Source organism: Pezoporus occidentalis, unplaced genomic scaffold (assembly GCF_034315485.1).
Source record: "Pezoporus occidentalis ecotype Australia unplaced genomic scaffold, CSIRO_AGI_Poc_V1 ctg213, whole genome shotgun sequence".
In the NCBI taxonomy this organism is placed as follows: Eukaryota; Metazoa; Chordata; class Aves; order Psittaciformes; family Psittacidae; genus Pezoporus; species Pezoporus occidentalis.
Window position 1 is genome coordinate 2,220,767 of NW_026913997.1, and position 20,293 is coordinate 2,241,059.

Consider the following 20,293-nt stretch of genomic DNA (forward strand, 5'->3'; position numbering starts at 1 on the left):
AGGCATTACTTAAAATTTACTGAAGATATAAATAAATGGGAAGCACACAACTTTCCCGCACCGGTACAGTATCATCCTATGAACGAACTCCGAACATGAACCAAGTAAGCGCTTTCTTGTGTATAAACTCTCGCGAGAACACATATCCACACTTACCCCAACTACTCGCTGAAAACCCGTCTGTTACTATCGATACATACTGGAGCTGGTAAAAAAAGCTTTCGTTTTCTCTCATGTTAGCGGCCGTATAAAATGCCTAGTCTCATAAACGTCTGTATACGCACTGAACTCACGACCACACTACTGCCAAGCCCTTCTCCTCACAGATACTCGGAAGCCATTTTCTGCGACAGCGATACCGAAAGGCGCCGCGCTAATGCGGGACGAGACGTCTCTCCTGCCAATCTTGGGCTCCGCTGCCGTACTGAGGCGATGGGTTTGCCTTCTCTGACTCCTATATCCTGAGGCAGAATATAAATCAAAACCGAAAGCATAGTACCTAACGGCCGGACTCACGATGACATTCTAAGGGTTAGTGAACGTGGCTCGGCAGATGTATAATGATCGGCGGCTAAAGCCACTTCCCTTATCCCTTGGCGAGATCTCCGTCTTAAACAGCGGTGCTGTCTACGCTCAGAGGCAGCTCAGGTGCCTCCAGCAGTCAGAAAAAGTAGGAACCAAAAACTCTGCCTCTCCATGGGTAGACAAAGCAAATCTTAAAACCACGCCTGGTGCTGGGGGAGCCTGTTTGTTCTCCCGGCACCGCCCCCCGCTGCTTCTCCATGTTGCCAGTGCCGGACCTCGCCCAGCTGCTGTAGAAGAAACTTCCCCGGCGCGTCTGGGTGCGTTATACCTTCCCCTCTTCCTTTCCCTGACACTAACATGCGCTCCCAGTGTAGGTGTCCTAACACACTGTAGTTCGAAATCGGGTACTTTTTTGTAGTCTTCTTCCGCACCGGGAGCGGGCTTAGCCGGGTGCGGAGAGACGGCGCCTGACCATTCTCGTGAGGCGACGCTGCTGGTCCGCCCGAGCTGTTTGTTGAGAAGCGGGTTCCCTCTCGCGTAATTTTTCCAACTGTGATAGAACGTTGCGTGGAACTTTTTTTTTTTTTTTTTTTCTGTGAAAGCACCCTACGGGAAAACAAATTTTAGTTTGCATGGGTTTGTTTTTTTTTTTATGAGGAAGACTGGGGTGTTAAACCAGTGCGTCTCCAAATAGAAATCAGTGTGGTCACTGCTTGTCTACGCTGAGATCAAAATATTTAAGCCTAATACAGAAATGAGAGAATTACTGCAGGATTTCCCTGTTTCCCCTAAGTATCTCGTAAGAAATTCTTTTATAGAGAAATGTGGAAGTTGTGGAGCATGCTTCAAACAGTTCACTACTTTGAAAAATGCCAGATGATACAGACTCAAAATGCAGTCATCTTTGTGTCACTGCAGCACCTCTACCTCTTCAAATAAATCAGAAGATTGGAAGCACAGCTAGTGCCTCCTGTAGCAAAGTAAGCTCCTCGCGAGGGGCTTTCACATGAGTTCATCTTGGTAAAACAAAGACAATTTCCAGATCGGAACCACACCCACGAATGTTACATCATGGTTTTGCTGCTGCAGAACTTTATGTGAAATTCTCAAGGAACAAATGCTGCCAGAAATTACAGATTCACTGCAGACCATATTTAGTGTGAGGTATTTCCCTGCTTCTCTTGGAAAGACCTTCCCTCTTAATACTTCTCTGTCGTGGATCATTGTATTGGTATTTGTGTATTGCTCAGCATTTGTGTTGCAGTCATGAAAACAGCAAACAGTAATACTGCTTGAGGCTTGTACATGCATACTGCTCTCCACTTGTTAGCAGGGAGTTAACTGAAGTGTGTGGTTTTGTGCATGAAGCTTTAGTCTATTATTTCCTGCTCCTTGAGGAGGGAGGAGGAAATTCATCCCTGACTTTGGTTGTATTCTGTAAGGCTTGGGAGCAGTGTGAAACAGTAAAGAAAATAGTATAATCAACTTCACTAGCTTCACAGAAGCTAATGAACATACTGATGTTTTTCTACCTGTTTTAGTGTGGAACAGAAATTATTTGTGGTCTGAGGAGGAAATAGGCTTGTTAATATTCTCGGGTATTTACCTTACAGAGTTTCTTCTTGTGAACGTTGTTTACAGTGTAATACCCAGGCTCAAAAATTAGCGCAGACTTAAAGTCTAATGCTTGTGACAAAGGTGTTTTCTTGTACAGTATGTGAAAAATCAGCTTTAAAATCTTACATGTTGGAGAGTGTCATACATGTCAGGAAAGTCTGAAAGTTAACTAAACCCAGAAGGTTGTATTTAAGTGCACTTTGGAACTATCTCATTGAGCTGTTTTTTCTTGGATGTCTTTTGTGGGAAGAGGACAGACAAGTCACCCCAGAGTCAGTGACTTCCTTACCAGAGGCCCTAAGACTATTTCCTAGAAGAGCTCTTCCTCAGTGACTTCTTTACCAGAGACCCTGACTATTTCCTGGAAGAGCTTTTCCTCAGTGACTTCCTTACCAGAGACCCTAAGACTATTTCCTAGAAGAGCTCTTTCTCTGTGAAAATTTTGGGTGACAGTAAACTCTCCCCTCACCAGCCATTTTCCCTCAGTGTGCCAGAGGTTTTCCTGGTTCTTTGAATACAGGAGGAATAGAGATTTGATTGTTGCTGCTCCATGTGTAGGCCTGCCCCCATTCATAGTCACATGATCTTGCAGTACCCTTTTACAGTGGGAGTTTTATTAGATTTCAGGTATTCAGGATGATTGTGGATTTCATATAAATCAAGAATGTAAATGAGAATGTGTAGTACTTTAGGTTTCTTTTTTCAACCCTCTTCCTGATCCATAAGCTTTACATTGAAATCTTTACTCAGTACATGAACCATTGAACTAGAGAGGAAAATCCTGTGTGTTTTCTTGCAGCAAATTACATGACATGAATACACAGACTATTGGTACATTTCTCTTTCCTCTTTACTCTCTGAGCAAAGTCAGGTGGATGTATAGAGTTACTTTTCATTTAAACAGCATTGGAATTAAAGGCTTGTAGATGAGTTTTATTCTTTTTGATGTACAGACATAGTATGTGACATTGATTGTCACTCACAGAATGTGTAACGAAAGGCTGAAAATGCTTAAAAATTTTATCCAGGTGCTAGAATCTTTCCGTGGATTAGGGTTTGAAGTCAAATTGGTTTGGTTTTTTTTTGCCTTTCAGAATGGTTTAAACAAAACTGTGCAGTATAGTGACTCAGCTGCTTGGAATGACTAAGATTTGTCTTCATACTGCTCATTTCATTTTTCCCCATGTAGGTAATGGGGATCAGAGAAGGTGAGATAGAATTTCCGTAGTTGGTGGCAGTGGAAATTGAGCATAGCACCCTCCTTATTATGTTAATCACAAGGGTGGGGTTTTTCCTAGGTTTGAATTTTAATTTCTGTTTCAGTATGGTGAAACATGAATGTCACATGAAAAGGAGTCTGTGGCTTATCTATACTTTCAGAGTTAGCCATTTTGTGTACATAAGGTTGATTTCTTTTCTTTGTGTGGCTCTTGAATCTTTCTGAACATGGAGAGGGGGTGTGGGGAATCCTTAAAACCCTACTAATTAATTCATATTGGAATCACTTTAAATGATGCTAATAAGTAAGAAAATGCACACATTCCTGAATTTACTCATAATTTGTTAAAGTATTACATATTAGATTGTTAATATTTCTTTTATTTTGACTGCATTTAAAGCAAAGCATGTTCATGTTCTGAAGGGGGCCTGTAAGGATACTGGGGAGGGACTCTTCACTAGGGACAGTAGTGATAGGAGAAGGGGTAATGGGTTCACACTTGAAATGGGAAGTTTAGATTAGATGTAAGGAAGAAGTTCTTTACTGTGAGGGTGGTGAGGCACTGGAATGGGTTGCCCAGGGAAGTTGAGAATGCTCCGTCCCTGGCAGTGTTCAAGGCTGGGTTGGACAGAGCCTTGGGTGACATGATTTAGTGCAGGATGTTCCTGCCCATGGCAGAGGGGTTGGAACTTGATGATCTTAAGGTCCTTTCCAACCCTAACTATTCTATGATTCTGTGATGGCAGTGGTTTGCCTACAATGTATGGTTAAACTACCTCTTAGCTCCCAAAACTCTTCCTGAAAAATGCCTTGAGACTTTTAGGGAGACAGGGTCGTAGTAGAGAGGTGGATGGTTGCTGAGAAAAAGTCAGAGCTTTAGACTTAAATGGCTGTGGAACTTAACTAATTTCCACAAGCACTTGAAATATCACTCATCAGCAGGCTGATGATCTTTCACTTCCTATGGAATTTTCAGAGTTGTATTAAGGTTTTACTTTTAAAATAACTTCCTTTTTCTTTCTGATTAGTATGACCAAATACTTTTTGTTCTGCAATGAACAGCTGGGAGAACCCCTAGAGAACAGGAGGCCTGTGTAGACTGTTGGTATTTTAGTTGTAAGTGAAATATATCAGCTAGGAGAGTTAACTGTGAACTTGTGCTGCAGATCACTGATTTAGTACATTTTAACTCTCTTCCTCAGAACTGCTTATGTAAAAATGAATCAAGTTAAGAATGAACACCAGAGAACTGCTGTGGTAGAGTGTGCTTCATGTCATGTTGGCTTTCTGTTTAAAAAAACAGTAGGCTGGCAATTTTAAAGGGACAGCAACAAAGTGATGACCAGGTGCCAAGTGCCAGCTGCCCTTATTCACCAGATTGAACAAGAACTGGATGAAGAAGAAGAAGAGATGATGATTTTTCTGTGCCGAGACCTTGCTCCTGACTTGGCCAATGCTGACCTTAGAGAGCTTTTGGTGGCTTTGAATGAGAGGGAGAAATTGTCTTTGCTTGGCTTGTCTGAGTTGTTGTATAGAGTTAAGAGGTTTGACTTGCTGAGGAGGATCTTGAAGACTGAGAAGGCAACCGTGGAAGCTGACCTTTCTAGGAGCCTCAGACTTGTCGCTGATTACAGGTACTATTTCAGATATCAAGGCTACTCTATTTTGTTCAAAATGTGTGGGGGTTGTTTTGGAGTTTGGGGGGTGTATGTGTTGTTTCTTTTTTTAAATAGGTCTTGAAAGAAAAGCAGAAAAGGGCATTGTATCTAGAGTAATAGTGAAAAGAATATGTCAAGTTTAGTCCCTAAAATAAGGCTTGGTAGCTTCTTTCAAGTCATTGCATTAGAAGCATCTATCTTTTAAGAAATTTGTTTGTTTAATAAAATCAGTGATATCTGTACGGTTTTAGATCACCAGATAGAAATGATGCATTAGAGGAACGTTGTTAGTTAGAGATACTTTTCTAGTTTGCTTTGGTCACATAGCCTTGTAGTACAGCTTTTCTCAGGGGATGTGTGTCTTACTACATTTTACTCTCTAGTTTTAAGAGGCTTAAATTAAGAAGCTCCAGTTACTTTCTTTGAGAGGCTTCAGGAAAAATTACATATACTCATAAGGAAGATTTTGCTGTATTAACTTCTCACTGAAACAAAACCCCTGTAGCTACTAGCCATAAAAGTTCAAATGTGTTCTGTTGCCTCATTCTTTCACTTCATCCCTATTGAAATATTAAGAAGACTTGTGTTTTCCTGGCAGCAGATTTTACACAGTCTGAGTAATGGCAGGTGCTGATTAGCAAGAAGTAGGGATTTTAAAATTTAATCTTGGAGCAGGGTTGGCTTTTTCCTGTTTATTTGGAAATGGTACGTTAAGATTGGAACATGGGAGATGTTGGGTAGTTGGGCAAGGGTGGGATCTTGCTGAAAGCTAATCCTTCAGAAATGTGTCAACTTTATTCCAGGGTACTAATGGTGGAGATTAATGAGAATCTGGAAAAAGAAGAAGTGGGTTCTCTTATTTTTCTGCTCAGAGATTATGCACCTCGTATGAAAATGGCAAAAGATAAGGTATGTTTTTCTGGTGGTCTTCTCTAGGGCAAGAGAAGACCAGCAGAGGAGAGGTCAAAGTGTAAAGAGAAGTTGCTAGACAACAAAGCGGTAGGTGAGGCTGTGAGGAGCAGACAGAAGTCAGGAAGTGAAGGAGTAGTGGCTTCTATTTCAGTTTTTGGTTTTCAATTCAAGGAAAGATGCATGAGAAACAGTAAGAGGGAACAGTGAAGACTTGCTATAGTGAATATTGTTAGCATGATCCTCACATGCAGAAGGCATTAAAAAAAGTCTTTCGTTAGTGTAACTGATCAGTAAGTTTATATATGAAGGATCTCAAACCAATAATCATATGAAATGTATCTTGAATTACAAGATCACTTTTTAGGTTCATGCTCTGCTTCACTTAGAAAAGAACAGTTTTATTTTAATTAGATCTTTTTTTTGTACACTTGTGTTCTGAATGTTTAAGTGCTCTGAGAAAGCAGAGCTTCAGTAGAGAGGGTTCAGAAAACTTGTCAACAGTGCATAGAAGACTGCATATTTCTGTCTTCTTCCTTTGTGGTTTCTTTTCTTTTCCTTTTTCTCTCTTTACCCAAAGAAGAAGAGGTCCTGCAAATTCACCAAAGCTTTTCTTACCTCTTGCTTTGTGGCACATGAGGTCACATTACAAGTCATCCTTATAGCAAGGTAATGCAAACCCATTTCCTCAAAAAGAATTTTTTTAATTTTTTTTTTTTTTTTTTTTTTGAGAATATGACTTTCTAGCTTCCATTACTCTTACGGTAATACCAAGAATTCTTACACCTTCCAGATAATTTTCTTAGTGTTTCAGAAGGTAATGTCACTAGTTCTTGAATATACAACCTGTATGAACTCCACATGTTATTGTCTGACTTGTTTTGTTATTTACTGATAGAGAACAAATTACTGATATGACAGTTTAGGTTTCTCTTGCTTTTCTAGAGTTTTCTAGCTCTTGTGATTGACCTGGAGAAACTAAATTTGGTAGCTCCTGATCAACTGGATCTGATAGAAAATTGTTTTCGAAGCATTCACAGGATAGACCTGATTAACAAGATTCAGAAGTACAAACATGAAGGTAAGATCTTATTTTCCCCTGGTTACTCTTGATAGCAAGGATCAGATGTGTTCTTACTGAAGACAAAATTATGAGTTACAAGTCAGAGTATTTGCATGCTTCATGGATTTAGGTTCATAAAACAAGTTGGTATATCGTGTATTTCTCTGTATGTTTCTGTTTTCAGCTGTAATGTATTCTGCTCATTCTCAGCCAGTATATGTCAACGCACTTCAGGCATCTCTCCCTAATCTCAGTCTGATTGATCCTCCTTATCATTCAGGGGTAAGTGTACATAGACAGATCTTTCCTAAATATTGCCAGACATTGAAAGGGGATTCATCTCTGCAGAGGCTAAGGAATGAGAGATTGCTAGGAACAAAAATACTACTTACTTTATTTCTCTTATTCCTGTTACTTGGTGAGTTTAGGGTCTGATTTAAATCTTCTGACTAAAATAGGTCCCCTTTGAAGAGCTTCTGTGAATTTTTTCCTATTAGTTGGAGATGAAAAAAATTGCATCTTGAGTAAGTTTTTCTACTACTCTAGGGAGTGAAAAGTTTTGCTTTGACTGTTTTTTGCAGAACATATTACTCTTTGTACTTCTGGATTTTGCAGGAAAAGTAGTATTTTAACTTATGAAGGTCAGGGAGAACTTTTCAGATTTATATTTTTTAATTTGGTTTTAATCTTACTTTAAGAAATTTAATCTTGGTATGTGGAAAGTCATCAAATCCTGTTGCATGTAATATTCTTTATATTTGGGTTAGGTCTGATATTGTGATAGTGTGACCTTACTTACAGTATTTAGCCTTGCTGAATTAATTTGATGAGATTATTTCTGTCATGTGTTCAGTAAATGTGTATGTATAAAGCTCACATACAAGACACCAGTAATGCAATCTGTCTTTACTAACAAGGCCATAGCACCTTTGTTTTCCAGAGTACTTAATAGGAAAGAGTTTGCACTGACTTTCCATATTATGATAATATTGCTATTATTTCTTTTCTAATTCAGTGAAAGTTCCTCCTTGCGGCTTTATAGGAAACAAAATTCATATCTTCAGAGGATGTTTTTTATTTGTTTTCCTATGTTAGGGAACAAGCTTTTCCTCACTGTTCATGTCAAGCTGGTTTGGTTTTTTTTCTGAGGAGGAACAGTCTGGGGTTGTTTTACTTGTTATTTTGTAATTATAATTAGCTGATATATGTGAATCTAAAATATGCAATGTTTTTATTGAGGAAAAAAAATACTATTGTGTTATATTTTGGAACATTCTTGAACAAGAGAGGAAAAAGATACCTTTTTCTTCATTTTAGATCCAGAATGTGAACAAAGAAAAATCAAAAAATGGACAAAGTCGTATTCTGGGTAAGACCATTATATCTGAGTTTTGATAATCTAAAAACATCAAAAGATGAATTTAATTGTATCAATAGGACTGTTGTTTGATAGTTGTGGTTTTGTCTAATACAGTTGATAACACCAGCAGCAGAGAGTATTTGGGACCTCTGAAAACTGAGGTCCCAAATACTTAATACCCAAATACTCAAATACTGAAAATTTGCTCTTGTGTTTGCTTTTGTTGGAGTTTAAGCCCAGCTGGTTAACTCAGAACCATGCAGCTGCTCTCTCACTCCCCCTTCTTTTTCTTCATCCACTCCCAGGGGGATGGGGAGGAGAACTGAAAGAATGTAACTCCCACAGGTTGAGATAAGAACAGTCCAGTAAATAAGGTATAACACAAACCCACTACTGCTATCACCAATAATAATAATGATAAGGGAAATAACAAGGGGAGAGAACACAATTGCTCACCACCTGCTGACCAATACCCAGCCCAACCTGAGCAGCCATCTGGCCTTCTGGGTAACTCCCCCCAGTTTATATACTGGGCATGACGTGCTATGTATGGAATACCCCTTTGGCTAGTTTAGATCAGGTGTCCTGCTTCTGCTTTCTCCCGGCTTCCCCTCTTTGCTGGCAGAGCATGAGACTGAGAAAATCCTTGATTGGAGTAAACATTACTTAGCAACAACTAAAAACATGGGTGTGTTATCAGGGTTGCTCTCAAGCTAAAGTCAGAACCACAGCACTGCACCAGCTACTAAGGAGAAAAATAACTGCTACTGCTGAACCTAGGACAGCTTTGCTTGTGCCAGATCTTCATTTAAATTGTTGTGGGCTTCCACTTTCATAGCTTTTAAGCAGAATAAATAGCTTGTTAGTAAAATCATGGAAGAGGTTGACTAGCCAACTCTGGAAGGTCATGTAGTTTAGCTGTGCAATTGAAGTCTCAAGTAGGAACTTTCTGTGTCAATTCAGTGGTGAGCTCTCCACCAGGCCAGCCAGGAAGTTGTCCAGTGAGTATCAGGTTCTTACCATCTGTGTTGTGTTCTTTATGGAAATGCAAAGTTCCTCTCAAATACGCTGATTTTTAGAAGAGCAGTTGGCTGAATTATCTCAGTGTAGGAGATTGTTTGTTTATTCTAGTTATAAGCAATATAGAATGCAAATAACATCTTAGAAGTGAAATTTTGGGGGTTTTCTTTACTTCAGTAGCATACATAGAAACTGAGAAGTCCAGATGAGTGAGAACTAGGTAGGTTTCTCTTCAGCTGATCTGATGTCAAAGAAATGTCACTGGTTCCTACATACTGAGTTTACTTATGTATGTTTCACCTGCAGCAGAACCAGTCCACATGTCCATTCAGGAATCAGGACCAGCATCATATGAGGTATGTGCTTGTGCATATGTTTGCATGTAAATATAATAAAATCCTCAGCAGGTATTTACCTTAGTTTTCTTTCTGTTTCATTTTGAGATTTCCTTTTCATTGCCTGCAAACAAAACAATGTGTACACCCATATCTTCCTCAGCCTTAAACAGGTTCTGTGACTTGCTTTTGCAGGATATAGTTTGAATATAAAATACTTGCTGCTACTACTACTTCAGAAGCAGGAGTGTGCAAAATGCACGTACATATGATGTGCACACAGAACTTGTGTATTTATTAGTGGAAGCTAAGTCAAAACTTGTTGGAAGTCAGACCTCTTGCTGTATGCATTAGAAATTGCAGGGCTTCTTTGCATGAATTTTGTCCTTTATTCTCCCCCTGCCCGTTGCTCTCAAGGTGGAAGACAGACATACTTTGGGTATTAATGATGAGAATGAATGACTGCTGTTTCCACTACCTCCCCTGTAGGCCAGGAACCAGGGAATTACCTATAGCAATAGTATTGTAATTTTTAAAGGGAAAAGGTATTGTGGTATTGTCATTACAGATTATTTAGAAACAAGGAGGTTGTTCCACTGAATAAGGAAATAAATGTTTTTCTGATAAGCAGTGCTTGCTTGCACACCTGAAGAGCACTCTACATTTATTGTGTTGGCAATATGAAGCTTATAGTTCACATCTAAATAGCAGTTACAGTTAAAGAAATTAATTTGGAAGTACTATAGAAGGGTCATTGCTGTCATAGTCCAGGTCTTTAAAAAGTCTCTCCATCCCATATAGCTGCTTTTTTTAGTCTTTGTTTTAGGATCATTGTGGTAGTAAGATTTCATAACACAAGGGTGCAAAAATTAAAGCATGTACTAGAAAGGGGGGTGGGGGGGTGGGGGTGGGAATCATTAGCCCATGTCTCCTGATTTTTTTATTGCTGTGTAGATAGGACATACTGCACCTCAGTAGACTTCTGCTAGCTATTCTGTGGAAAAACAACAATGTGATTGAATATACCTGAGGTTGTGAAATGTGAGAGAAGAATCAAGTCTGTAAGTTGAGAGTGACATACTAAGAACTTGTCCTTCACATTCCTCAGGTGTTTGATGATAAGTACAGAATGCAAAGTCAGCCTCTAGGAATATGCCTGATAATAGACTGTATTGGGAACAGTGCAGGTAAGTCTGTGGAATCTGAAGTTCCTTATTTTCTTAATCTCAGATAATTAAAGCAATTTAGCATAAAGTATACGATGTACATTTGCTAGCCAGGCTAGAGTAATATTGTCCTAGTCAGCTAGTCTGTCAATTGTAGTAAGTCTTCTAAAGCACAGTTGGAAGGCCCAATCTGAAGTTAAAGCAAACTATCCTAATTATTGCAGACAATGTTTGTTTGGCTTTTGGCACAGAATCTCTGAATGAAAGAGCTTGTAAGGAAGATAGACTGAATTTTGGGAGGGAGAAAAAGGATGTTCAGAGACCAACAGAATAGTTAAGATACAGTCATACAGCAGGTTATTGGCAGAGATGGTAAAGGCGGCGTTTTCAAGGAGTTAACAAAACCAGAACTGTGGATTTGAAGTGTAATCATATTGGACACTACAGATTTTGAACAGCTGAAGGCACATGATTTATTATTAATAATGCAAATGTGCTTCTGTCACATCTTGCACAGTTTAACTGAAAGTGTCACCACAGCTCTACAGGAATTTTCTTCCTTCTCTCTTGGTTTAGTTAAAAAACCCCAAACCAACCAACGCAAAACAAAACAAAAAATACCCCCCAGAAAAGCCCAACAATTTGCATGTAAAATTCAAGATAGTCAGTGCTATGGTTAAAATGTGGGTTTTTACTGATTACCTTTATATAAACTAAAAAGTACATGTTTGCATAAGCAAAAAAGACCCACTGTCTAATAATTGTAAAATATGAGGCTAAAGTAAAAATTAAGAGAGTCCTTGCTGTTAGTTCTGTAATAGGATAGGAGATGTTGGGGAAGAAGAGGGTTTGTCAGTGTGTCTTTTTCTCATAACTAATGGTCCAGCAGATGGACCAACCTAAAATTACTGATGTAGTCTTTGAGGAGCTGTGTATACAGAGCATAGATACAGAAAGTAAAATTTTTATGTTTGATGATCATAAATTATGTAAAACAAGACAGTTTGTCATTAGGATAACAGGAATTTATTCATAATCCCACAATTAATGAAAATGAGGGACAGAGAAGACACTTCAGTCAGTTACATGAAACTGGGAAGCACGCTTGGCATCTGATTTCTGTATGTCCTACCAAGTACATCAATCATCTCTGGCCAAAAAGAAAAAAAGAAAAAGGATGCAATTGCTGAACACAAAAAATCTAGAACACTTCTTCACTTCTGTTGTCAACAAAAAAAAGGCTGACTTTGGCCAATAGGGAACTACAACAAAGACAGCCTGCCAAAGACTGAAAAACTTGGGGGGCAGGAGAGCAGCTCTTGAGATCAAACATTCTGCTCTGTCCTGTTGCCTGCTTCTTTACTTTCCTGTTCTTCTCTCTTCTATGGTAGCTTTAGAGAACAAATAGCCCTGTCGATGCAAGAAAGATATACAGCCTTAATCTGAAAGGTAGCACAATAGTCTGCTCCAATACCAAAATAATTACCTATTATTTGTAATTCTGTTTCTTAAAAGCAAATGTAAAAAAGATTGCTGGGGAAATACAAGTGTGGGGAGTTAAAGAAAACAGGAGGTGTAGAAACAGTGTTGTTTATGAGAAAACCCTCTGTAAAGTTAATTGTCTCTAACAGCATATGAGCTTGTGCTGACCTGGTTTATTGAACAAAAATGTTTTACTATGCCAGGTCTGATTTTTTTTTTTTTTTTTTAAATGGAACAAAAAACAAAAGCAGGTAAGGTGTGTACATTGGAGAAAACAGGAACCACTTTGTCAGTTTGTAGTCATGGATACATAAATTTAGATCTATTCTTCCTTAGAAGGCACAGATCTTTTGCACAGGCACTATACTGTGCAGACCCCTTTGTCATGGTAACTGCTACTAAATACAAAGATTGCTTAAAATAAAAATTAAAAAAAAACCCACTGCATGTGATCTTCATGAGCTCTTACAGTCATTTCAGTCCTTGTACAAGAACAGAAAGTGTAAGCGTGACAGAGGAAGTCTGCTGACTGGAGAGGATAAAAATAGATCACGTTTAGTGTCTGGCATGTCGTATACACTAGCAAATCATGGCTCTGCTGCTGTTGTGCCAAAACCACCCAAAGCAAGTCTTAATGTGCTTCAGTCTCCATGCATTTTCTGCAGTGGATGCAGAAGCAGTTAAACCCCTATATGTGTCAGACATTTAATGTCACCAGTGCATCATCAGCATTTTAACATGATAGAAAGCAAGACTTTCACTTAAATAAATTACTGTGCTAGTGAAATTCAGGAGAGACAGGACATACACCATTGCTTAAAGGAGCTTGTTAGAAAGGCATTCACTACTGTGTAGAGTTGTGCAACACTACTTCTGAAGTCTGAAAATAGAAGAGAAAGAGAAGTGGGCAGGGAGAACACTAAGAATTCTATCTAGGGTATGCATTAGAGTCTGTAGCTATCCCAAGATTCAGTCTGAGAAAGTTGAACCAATAATAGATCCTGCATGTTCAAGGATTCCAGCAGTTGAAAATGTTCAGTGTAAATAATGTAGTGCTCAATACATGCTGATAAAATTCAAACTGCAATGCCCATTCTGTTTTGTAAATAGCTGCTTTTGACTTTTCCACTTGGAAGCCAGTTTTTACCCTTACCTTGTAAACAGTCAAGGGGAGGAAACTATAAATTTTGTATGTAGAGTGGAAATGCTCCCAAGTGAGTTTAAGTTTACTGGGAGATGGTTACTGTTGAAGAAACAGATGCTTTGTGATCTGAAGCTGCAGCATGTAGCTTTTATCTTGCCTTAAGGTAAAATTGCTGTATCCAAAGCTTACCATGGATAATTTCTGTTTCATTGTTAAACAAAGGTACCAGCTCTAAGATTATTTGGTTTAATTTTTTTTTTATTGTGACACTTAAGGGCGTGTCAGGAAAAGCGCTCTCGTTGCTGTAACTTTTTGCGTATGTACTATCCTCTAAAGGATGAAGTGCTTCATCGAGTATATAACTGTTCAACAGTATTAATACTGAATCTTCCACCTGAATTTTGAAGAGGATTTTTAATTGCCTAAAATATAGGGGATTTTCCTTTCTAATTCCAAATAAAAAATATCCAGATTTTTTTTTTAATTATTTAAAAAAATTTAATCAGACCAACAGAACTGTAATGAAACTCTCTAGTTCCAGTTTAGCACCTTGCTATAGTATAGTTTGTATTTTGCTGAGGAAAGTTAAAAGTTGTGTTCCTTGTTTTCACTATGGGCATGTGTGACAGTACAACTTCTGCTTTGCTGCCAGTTAGCTCTGAAATAGCCTCTGATAATTTGGGATTGTTAAACTTGAAGTCCAGGAACAGCCCAGCTTCCTGTGGCTGTAAGGCATTTTACATAAACATGGCACTTGATGTTTCCTGTCATATCAGAAACTCTGCATGCTTTATTCTGAATGTAACGATGCTACAGGTATCCTAGTAGTGTCCTGTGGTTCTCTGAACACTTAAAAAATGCCAGTGATTTTAACCATAATGTACCTGGTTTCACTCCCATATTAATAAACATCCAAAGTAGTTATTCAGAGCATAGCACATTTTCCTGCAGCACAAATACAGTTAAATCTTGATTTTGGCTACCTACAGTTTAATTTCTAATACATTTGAGGGGGTTCATTGTTCAGCTTTTTTTTTTTTTGTCCCTGAAAATGCCCTTCCTTTGCAGTTCAGACTCCAGTGTCCATTCTCCCCCTGGAACTCATCACTTAAAAGTTCATTTTATATAAAAGGAAGTATAACTGACTGCAGCAGGTTCCTTTTTGACTGATGAAAGGGAGCCTGTGCAGTTCTGTAGATCTATAATAACCACTCAGAGTAATTTTGATAAGTTAAAAGGTGAAGCACACTTCCCATGTTACCCAGATAACTCCTTATCATTTCTAGAATGTTGTGTGTGAAGCATTTTCTAATGTTTTCTCTTGTCTGATATTTCAAGTGCTAGGAACTTGGGATACTGGCTCTAAGTTAAAGTGTGCAAGTGCCTGTGGAATTTGGAACAGATCACATACCAAATAATAGTGTCTTTGCTGCCACAGAGTACATAAACATATTAAAGACAGCATGCATATAGCACTATAAGTATGTAATGTAATCAGCATCAAGTACTCTTGATTTTTTTAATTATTTTTGGGAAATAAATTATTTGCAATAGTGAAATACTGTAAATACTGTAATTCGAGATACTTGAGATTAAGTCTTGATGTGCAATGATGTAATTACATCTTGCTTTTTTCAGATATGCTGGAAAAGACCTTCAGATGCTTAGGCTATGACGTTCATTGTCACAGATATTTAAATACGAAGAACATGAATCAAACACTGATTGAAGTTGCAAGGTTGCAGAAGCATAGAAACTGTGACAGCTTCATTTGCGTGTTGGTCAGCTGTGGAAATTCTAAGAGCATCTTCTGTACAGACCATACTTTTTCTGGATTCCCTTTGGAACAAGTAAAGGTATACTTCACAGCAGACTCATGTCCTGAACTCATAGGAAAACCGAAGCTTTTTTTTATCCAGAACTACATTGTGCCAGACAATGAGCAAGAATGTACTAGTTTGTTGGAAGTAGATGGGAATAATGAGAACTTCTTAGCTCATGCAGAAACCCCATGGAAAGTCACTATTCCCCAAGTAGCAGACATCTTTTGGAGTCACTGCAAGGTGAACGTGTCTACACTAGAAAAGTCTTCAAATTCATCCTCATATTATCTGCGTTGCCTGGCTGAGCTACTCTGCAGTCCTCATAAAAGGTAAATAAAAAAAAGAGGAAAAAACCAACCCTTTTCCTATGACAGCCTGCTGCCCTACAGAAAGAGAAACCTGAGGTGTCATTCTGTCTGATCCTGAAAAGTGTCATTTGTTATGCTGTGTCATAAGTTAAAAGACAGGTATACCTGATCCTGGAACAATGACACAGGAAAATTTTTCAAGGTATTTATGGCGTTAACATTTAGTACCTTTTTACAAACCCTAAAACCTTGTAATGAAATCACAGATCATCATATTAGCATAACCAGTATCACAACAGTGATTTGGGTTGTAACAGATTGTCTCCAAAATGCATATTCAGCCTTGGGTTTTAGAGGTGTAACCTCTGCAATAAAGACTGACATTTGAAACTTTCTCCTTGCTGAGTCTAAAGTTGTGTTCTCACTTGTGGATTCTTAAATGATGTCTTATTTCATTCTCTAATAGAAAGCTTTTACGTTTGTTGCTGCAGGAAGCTCTCTATATTGGATATCCATACGGAACTGAACAGAAGAGTCTATGAATGGAATAAGACTGCTGACCCAAGCCAACAATATTCACTTCTGCTCCAGCACACACTGAGGAAGAAACTTTTTCTTTCTGCCACTTAACTGCTGTTGAAAAGTATATCTCTGAGGTGGCTAATGAGAAACACTTAAGATCCAGACAGTCCTCACACATGCTGTTACTTTATGCATTGTTACTGCATGTATGTCTAAAGTGCCTGATGCTTCCAACTCCAGAGATTCAGAAGCATTTCAGTGTGTTAAGGCACTAGATTTATAATCTAATACAGAAGGTTCTTAAAGCTTGGAGGAGAATGGTGGCTATCATTTAGCACTGCCACAGATCTTTCAACATATACAACAGGTAAACAGGTTGGAAGGAGCTCTAAACTGTAGACCTGTTGGTTTCCCAGGGTTTTGTGTATTATTTCATTGGTTCTTTTCAGCATACCTATTAGCAGTGCACTGATCTAGGTTCTTCTGTTGATGCTTAAAACAAATACAAGCCAGTGCAGGCTGCTGAAAAGCACTGGGTACTCTCCCCAGCACCTAATAATGGAAAACGCGTTGGGAAAGAATCCCTACCCAGCAATGCCAGTTCTTCATGAACAAGTTTTGGCTTGCATGCCCCCACAGACTAGCATAACAGAAGGAGAAGAGAGATGGTCTTTTAAATAATTTGTATTCCATCTGCTTGCTGCATTAAAGGTGACTCACTCAGGACTACTGTCAGTACTATCCACAGCACACAAGGGTTCTGTTCTATGTTAATAAATGAGACGGTCTGCCATGTTGTGGGCTAGCTATGTTTTTTGGTGATGCAGAAATGAGTTTACATGTGGCAGGACTTTACAGTAATCTACCACACAGTTAAAAAATGTGGGATTTTGGCAGGAATTGTGGAAGCTGAAACATGATTCACACTTGTTGACCAGGTATAGTTGTAAAAGTCCACTCTATCATATTTGAACCTGTGTTGTGTGCAGCCACTTGCTGTTATAAGTGAATTAAACACCACACCCTCACCGCTTTTGCTCATGAAAAAGGGTATGTCTTTCTTCATTGATTCTTTTATTTTTTTTTTCCTCCAAGTTGCTCATTTCCTTCTGAAAAAGGCATGATTGAAAACTATAAATACAGAATTTTTTCTCCAGTGGAGCAGATGCCTGACACAAGTTAGTTAACCTGCTTGTTATATAACAGTATAACCTCAATGAGCTGTATTAAAACTTAATTTCACTGAATTTATGGCTTTCTCTTTCCTCCTAAAGTAGACCATTTGACAACTTTTAATACTCCTAATGCAGTGTCTTGTCCAGGAAAAAAAATAAAGGCCTTGGCATGCCTTGCTTGGTTTCTTGTGTAGTCACACCGTACATCCTTCTGGCATGCGTTTCATGCCAGCAGAATGGGGGTTTTGCTAATGCAGGATATACTAGTTCCTTGAGCAAATATACTGCAAAAAGATTTTTTTTTGCTAGTAGCTGCATTTAATTTGAGCAAAAAACAAGTGTGCTTTTGTATGTAACTTCACCAACAATACTTCTAATTGTAGACCAAGTCTATCAGGCAGCTAGCTTATTGATAGAATACATTGTACATTGTATACTATCAGTATATGTCAGTATATTGAGAATAATTAGGAGTGCTTGGCCAGTAAATTTACTCCAATAACAGTAATTTTTTTTTTATTCCTTGATATTATGTTGTACTTAGATGTTGGCTTTACATAGAATTATGTCAGTTTTATCAACTTTCTTTTAAAACCATGTTTCTTAAGTTTCATTCAGGAAAAAAAAAACAACAACCCACAAATGTGTTTTCAAGTAGCCACTATAATTGAAATTAAAAATCTTTTTTATGTGGCAAAGAGTAGATATCAAAATTTAAAAAGTGCTTAGGAGCCCTTCCTTATTATGCGATGTAGAGCCAGATTAAGAGCATACAAGGAGGAGAAACCCACTGAACAGGTTTTACCTTACAATCTTTTAACTATCCACATAAAATGTTACTATTAAAATATATATTTATTTATATTAATGTACTATTTTGTATTACATATGAAGTACATATTATTTTGATTAAAAATTCAGCTCTTTTTATTTTGTATTTTATTTGCATGTTAACTCTAGGAAGTTACATACACAGTTGTGAGGAAAAGAAATTTTTGCACAATTTAGAAAAGCAACTCACCTGTATTGCAAGCCTATGCGTTCCATACTTTTTCCACTTAGTAAGCGATAGTGTCCTCTTTAAAAAAGTTTCTGTATACTTTTGTTACAGCTTTGAACTGGGAAATGTAGACCAAAAATTCATGTTATCAATGTGTTATTTGTGTAACTGAAATTTTATGTAGGCACAGGCATAGGAGGAAAAACAGAAAAGAATTTTTTGGAAAATTCAGACATTCTGTAAAAGCTTGTTCCCTATGAACATTAAAGCAAAAATATTAAATCCGATTGCATTAAGTTTTAGGTGTGGAAATAAACGCATCATAGTGGGACAGGAAGAGGGGTCAGGTCTTTTTTCCATTTTATTGTTTTCTAAGAAAGGGCCCATTGAACTGGTCTTTTCCTTAAACTGGTGCAATCTTGCTTCTGGCTTTAAAAATACTTGTGTCTTAAAACTACATTCATATATATTCCACACACTAAAGTAGAGAACTTACTGCACTGCATCAACAGAACGGTCTATATTATATGTGATAGGTAATAAAAATAACATTAATTTCTAACCCTGAATAGTTAATAACTTAGATATGTAATAACATTATCGTAGAATAAGGAACAAATTAATTTTGAAACTATACCTTGCTAATTTTTCATAGGGTGAGAGAAGGATTATAAAATGACAGGTTTGGACTCTTAGAAGTTACTTCCTGGAGTGGCTGGCAAATGAAGCTAATGGTGAAACAAGTATTTCCTGTGGTTGTAGAAGTAAGATAGGATTCCTAGTTACCATATGTAGCAATGTGATGTTAATAAATGTGGTGTCTTTCATAAATTAACTTCACTTTTTCCCGTTTCCCTTATTAGCTTTTGCATGCGATGAGCACTTCTGCTGCCTTGTAGACAACCAAAAGCAGGGAGAATGGAACAAAGAGGAGGCAGAGAGATGAGGGAAAGAAATACAAAAAATTCAATTAAGAACAAGAAGGGGAATGGCAGGGAGGACCAAGAGAAGAACAAATAGGGAAAAGAAGATTTGGAGGAGAAATACAACATCAGTCCTGGAAGGAGAAAGAAGAAAACAAGGAGATAAGGCAGAAAGTAAGAACAATAGAAGCTGTCCTTAAAGGATCTAATGATGTGGTGGGCTTTGTGGATTGGTGGTTGTTTTTTTGAGTGTCACCAAATACAACCATTTACTTAAAAATATTACCAATAGGATATATTATGTTTCTGACAGTTTTGTGACTATGTAGGTTTGGGGATTATGAAGTGTACGTGTTCTTCACCTTGGTGCATGACCCCTTCCCTAAGAAGTGACAATGAAATGCTGTTCTGAAAACTCCAGAGGCTCCTGTAAGTAACCCTTGCAGTGAAAAAGGGAGTCTCTTTGTGTCTGGCTGCTTGGGTTAGAAGTGGTCACAGCCTTCTTAATGACGAAGGAGTTGTGGGGATGTCATGTATTGCACAGCATTCATGAATGTCAGATCCTCATTTTCTACACTGCTGTAGATCCTCATTTTCTACACTGATCCTCATTTTCTACACTTTCTATCCTGCCCCTCTACTTCGCTCTTGTGAGACCTCACTTGGAGTATTGTGTGCAGTTCTAGTGTCCTCAACATAAAAAGGACATGGAACTATTGGAACAAGTCCAGAAGAGGGCCACAAGGATGATGAGGCGACTGGAGCAGCTCCCATATGAAGACAGGCTGAGAAAGTCTGGAGAAGGCTGCGTGAAAACTTCATAGCAGCCTTCCAGTATCTGAAGGAGGCCTATAAGGATGCTGGGGAAGGACTCTTCATTAGGGACTGTAGTGACAGGGCAAGGGGTAATGGGTTCAAACTTAATCAGGGGAAGTTTAGATTTGATGTCAGGAGAAAGTTCTTTACTGTAAGGGTGGTGAGGCACTGGAATGGGTTGCCCGGGGAGGTTGTGGATGCTCCATCCATTCAGGCCAGGTTGGACAC

General features: G+C 38.3%; 1 protein-coding gene across 2 annotated transcripts; it reads left to right on the top strand.

Annotated features, from left to right (window-relative positions):
- Positions 1 to 434: 434 nt before the first annotated feature.
- CFLAR (CASP8 and FADD like apoptosis regulator) lies at positions 435 to 19,161 on the top strand. Of its 2 annotated transcripts, none has more exons than XM_062619751.1 (10): positions 435 to 670; positions 4,564 to 4,995; positions 5,823 to 5,928; positions 6,874 to 7,009; positions 7,176 to 7,273; positions 8,309 to 8,360; positions 9,678 to 9,727; positions 10,815 to 10,893; positions 15,137 to 15,650; positions 16,121 to 19,161. In XM_062619751.1, the coding sequence occupies exons 2-10, from the start codon at positions 4,700 to 4,702 to the stop codon at positions 16,257 to 16,259; spliced, it is 1,470 nt and encodes a 489-aa protein (XP_062475735.1). In that variant the 5' UTR covers positions 435 to 670; positions 4,564 to 4,699; the 3' UTR covers positions 16,260 to 19,161. The 2 variants fall into 2 exon arrangements, with proteins under 2 accessions (XP_062475735.1, XP_062475736.1); XM_062619752.1 differs by lacking the exon at positions 435 to 670 and adding an exon at positions 724 to 842.
- Positions 19,162 to 20,293: the final 1,132 nt, after the last annotated feature.

Coding starts and splice junctions, on each gene's coding strand:
- CFLAR (XM_062619751.1), top strand. CDS start 4,700: ATGACCAGGTGCCAAGTGCCAGCTGCCCTTATTCACCAGATTGAACAA. Junction 7,274..8,308: donor ATCCTCCTTATCATTCAGGG/GTAAGTGTACAT, acceptor TCTTCATTTTAG/ATCCAGAATGTGAACAAAGA. Junction 8,361..9,677: donor TGGACAAAGTCGTATTCTGG/GTAAGACCATTA, acceptor TTTCACCTGCAG/CAGAACCAGTCCACATGTCC.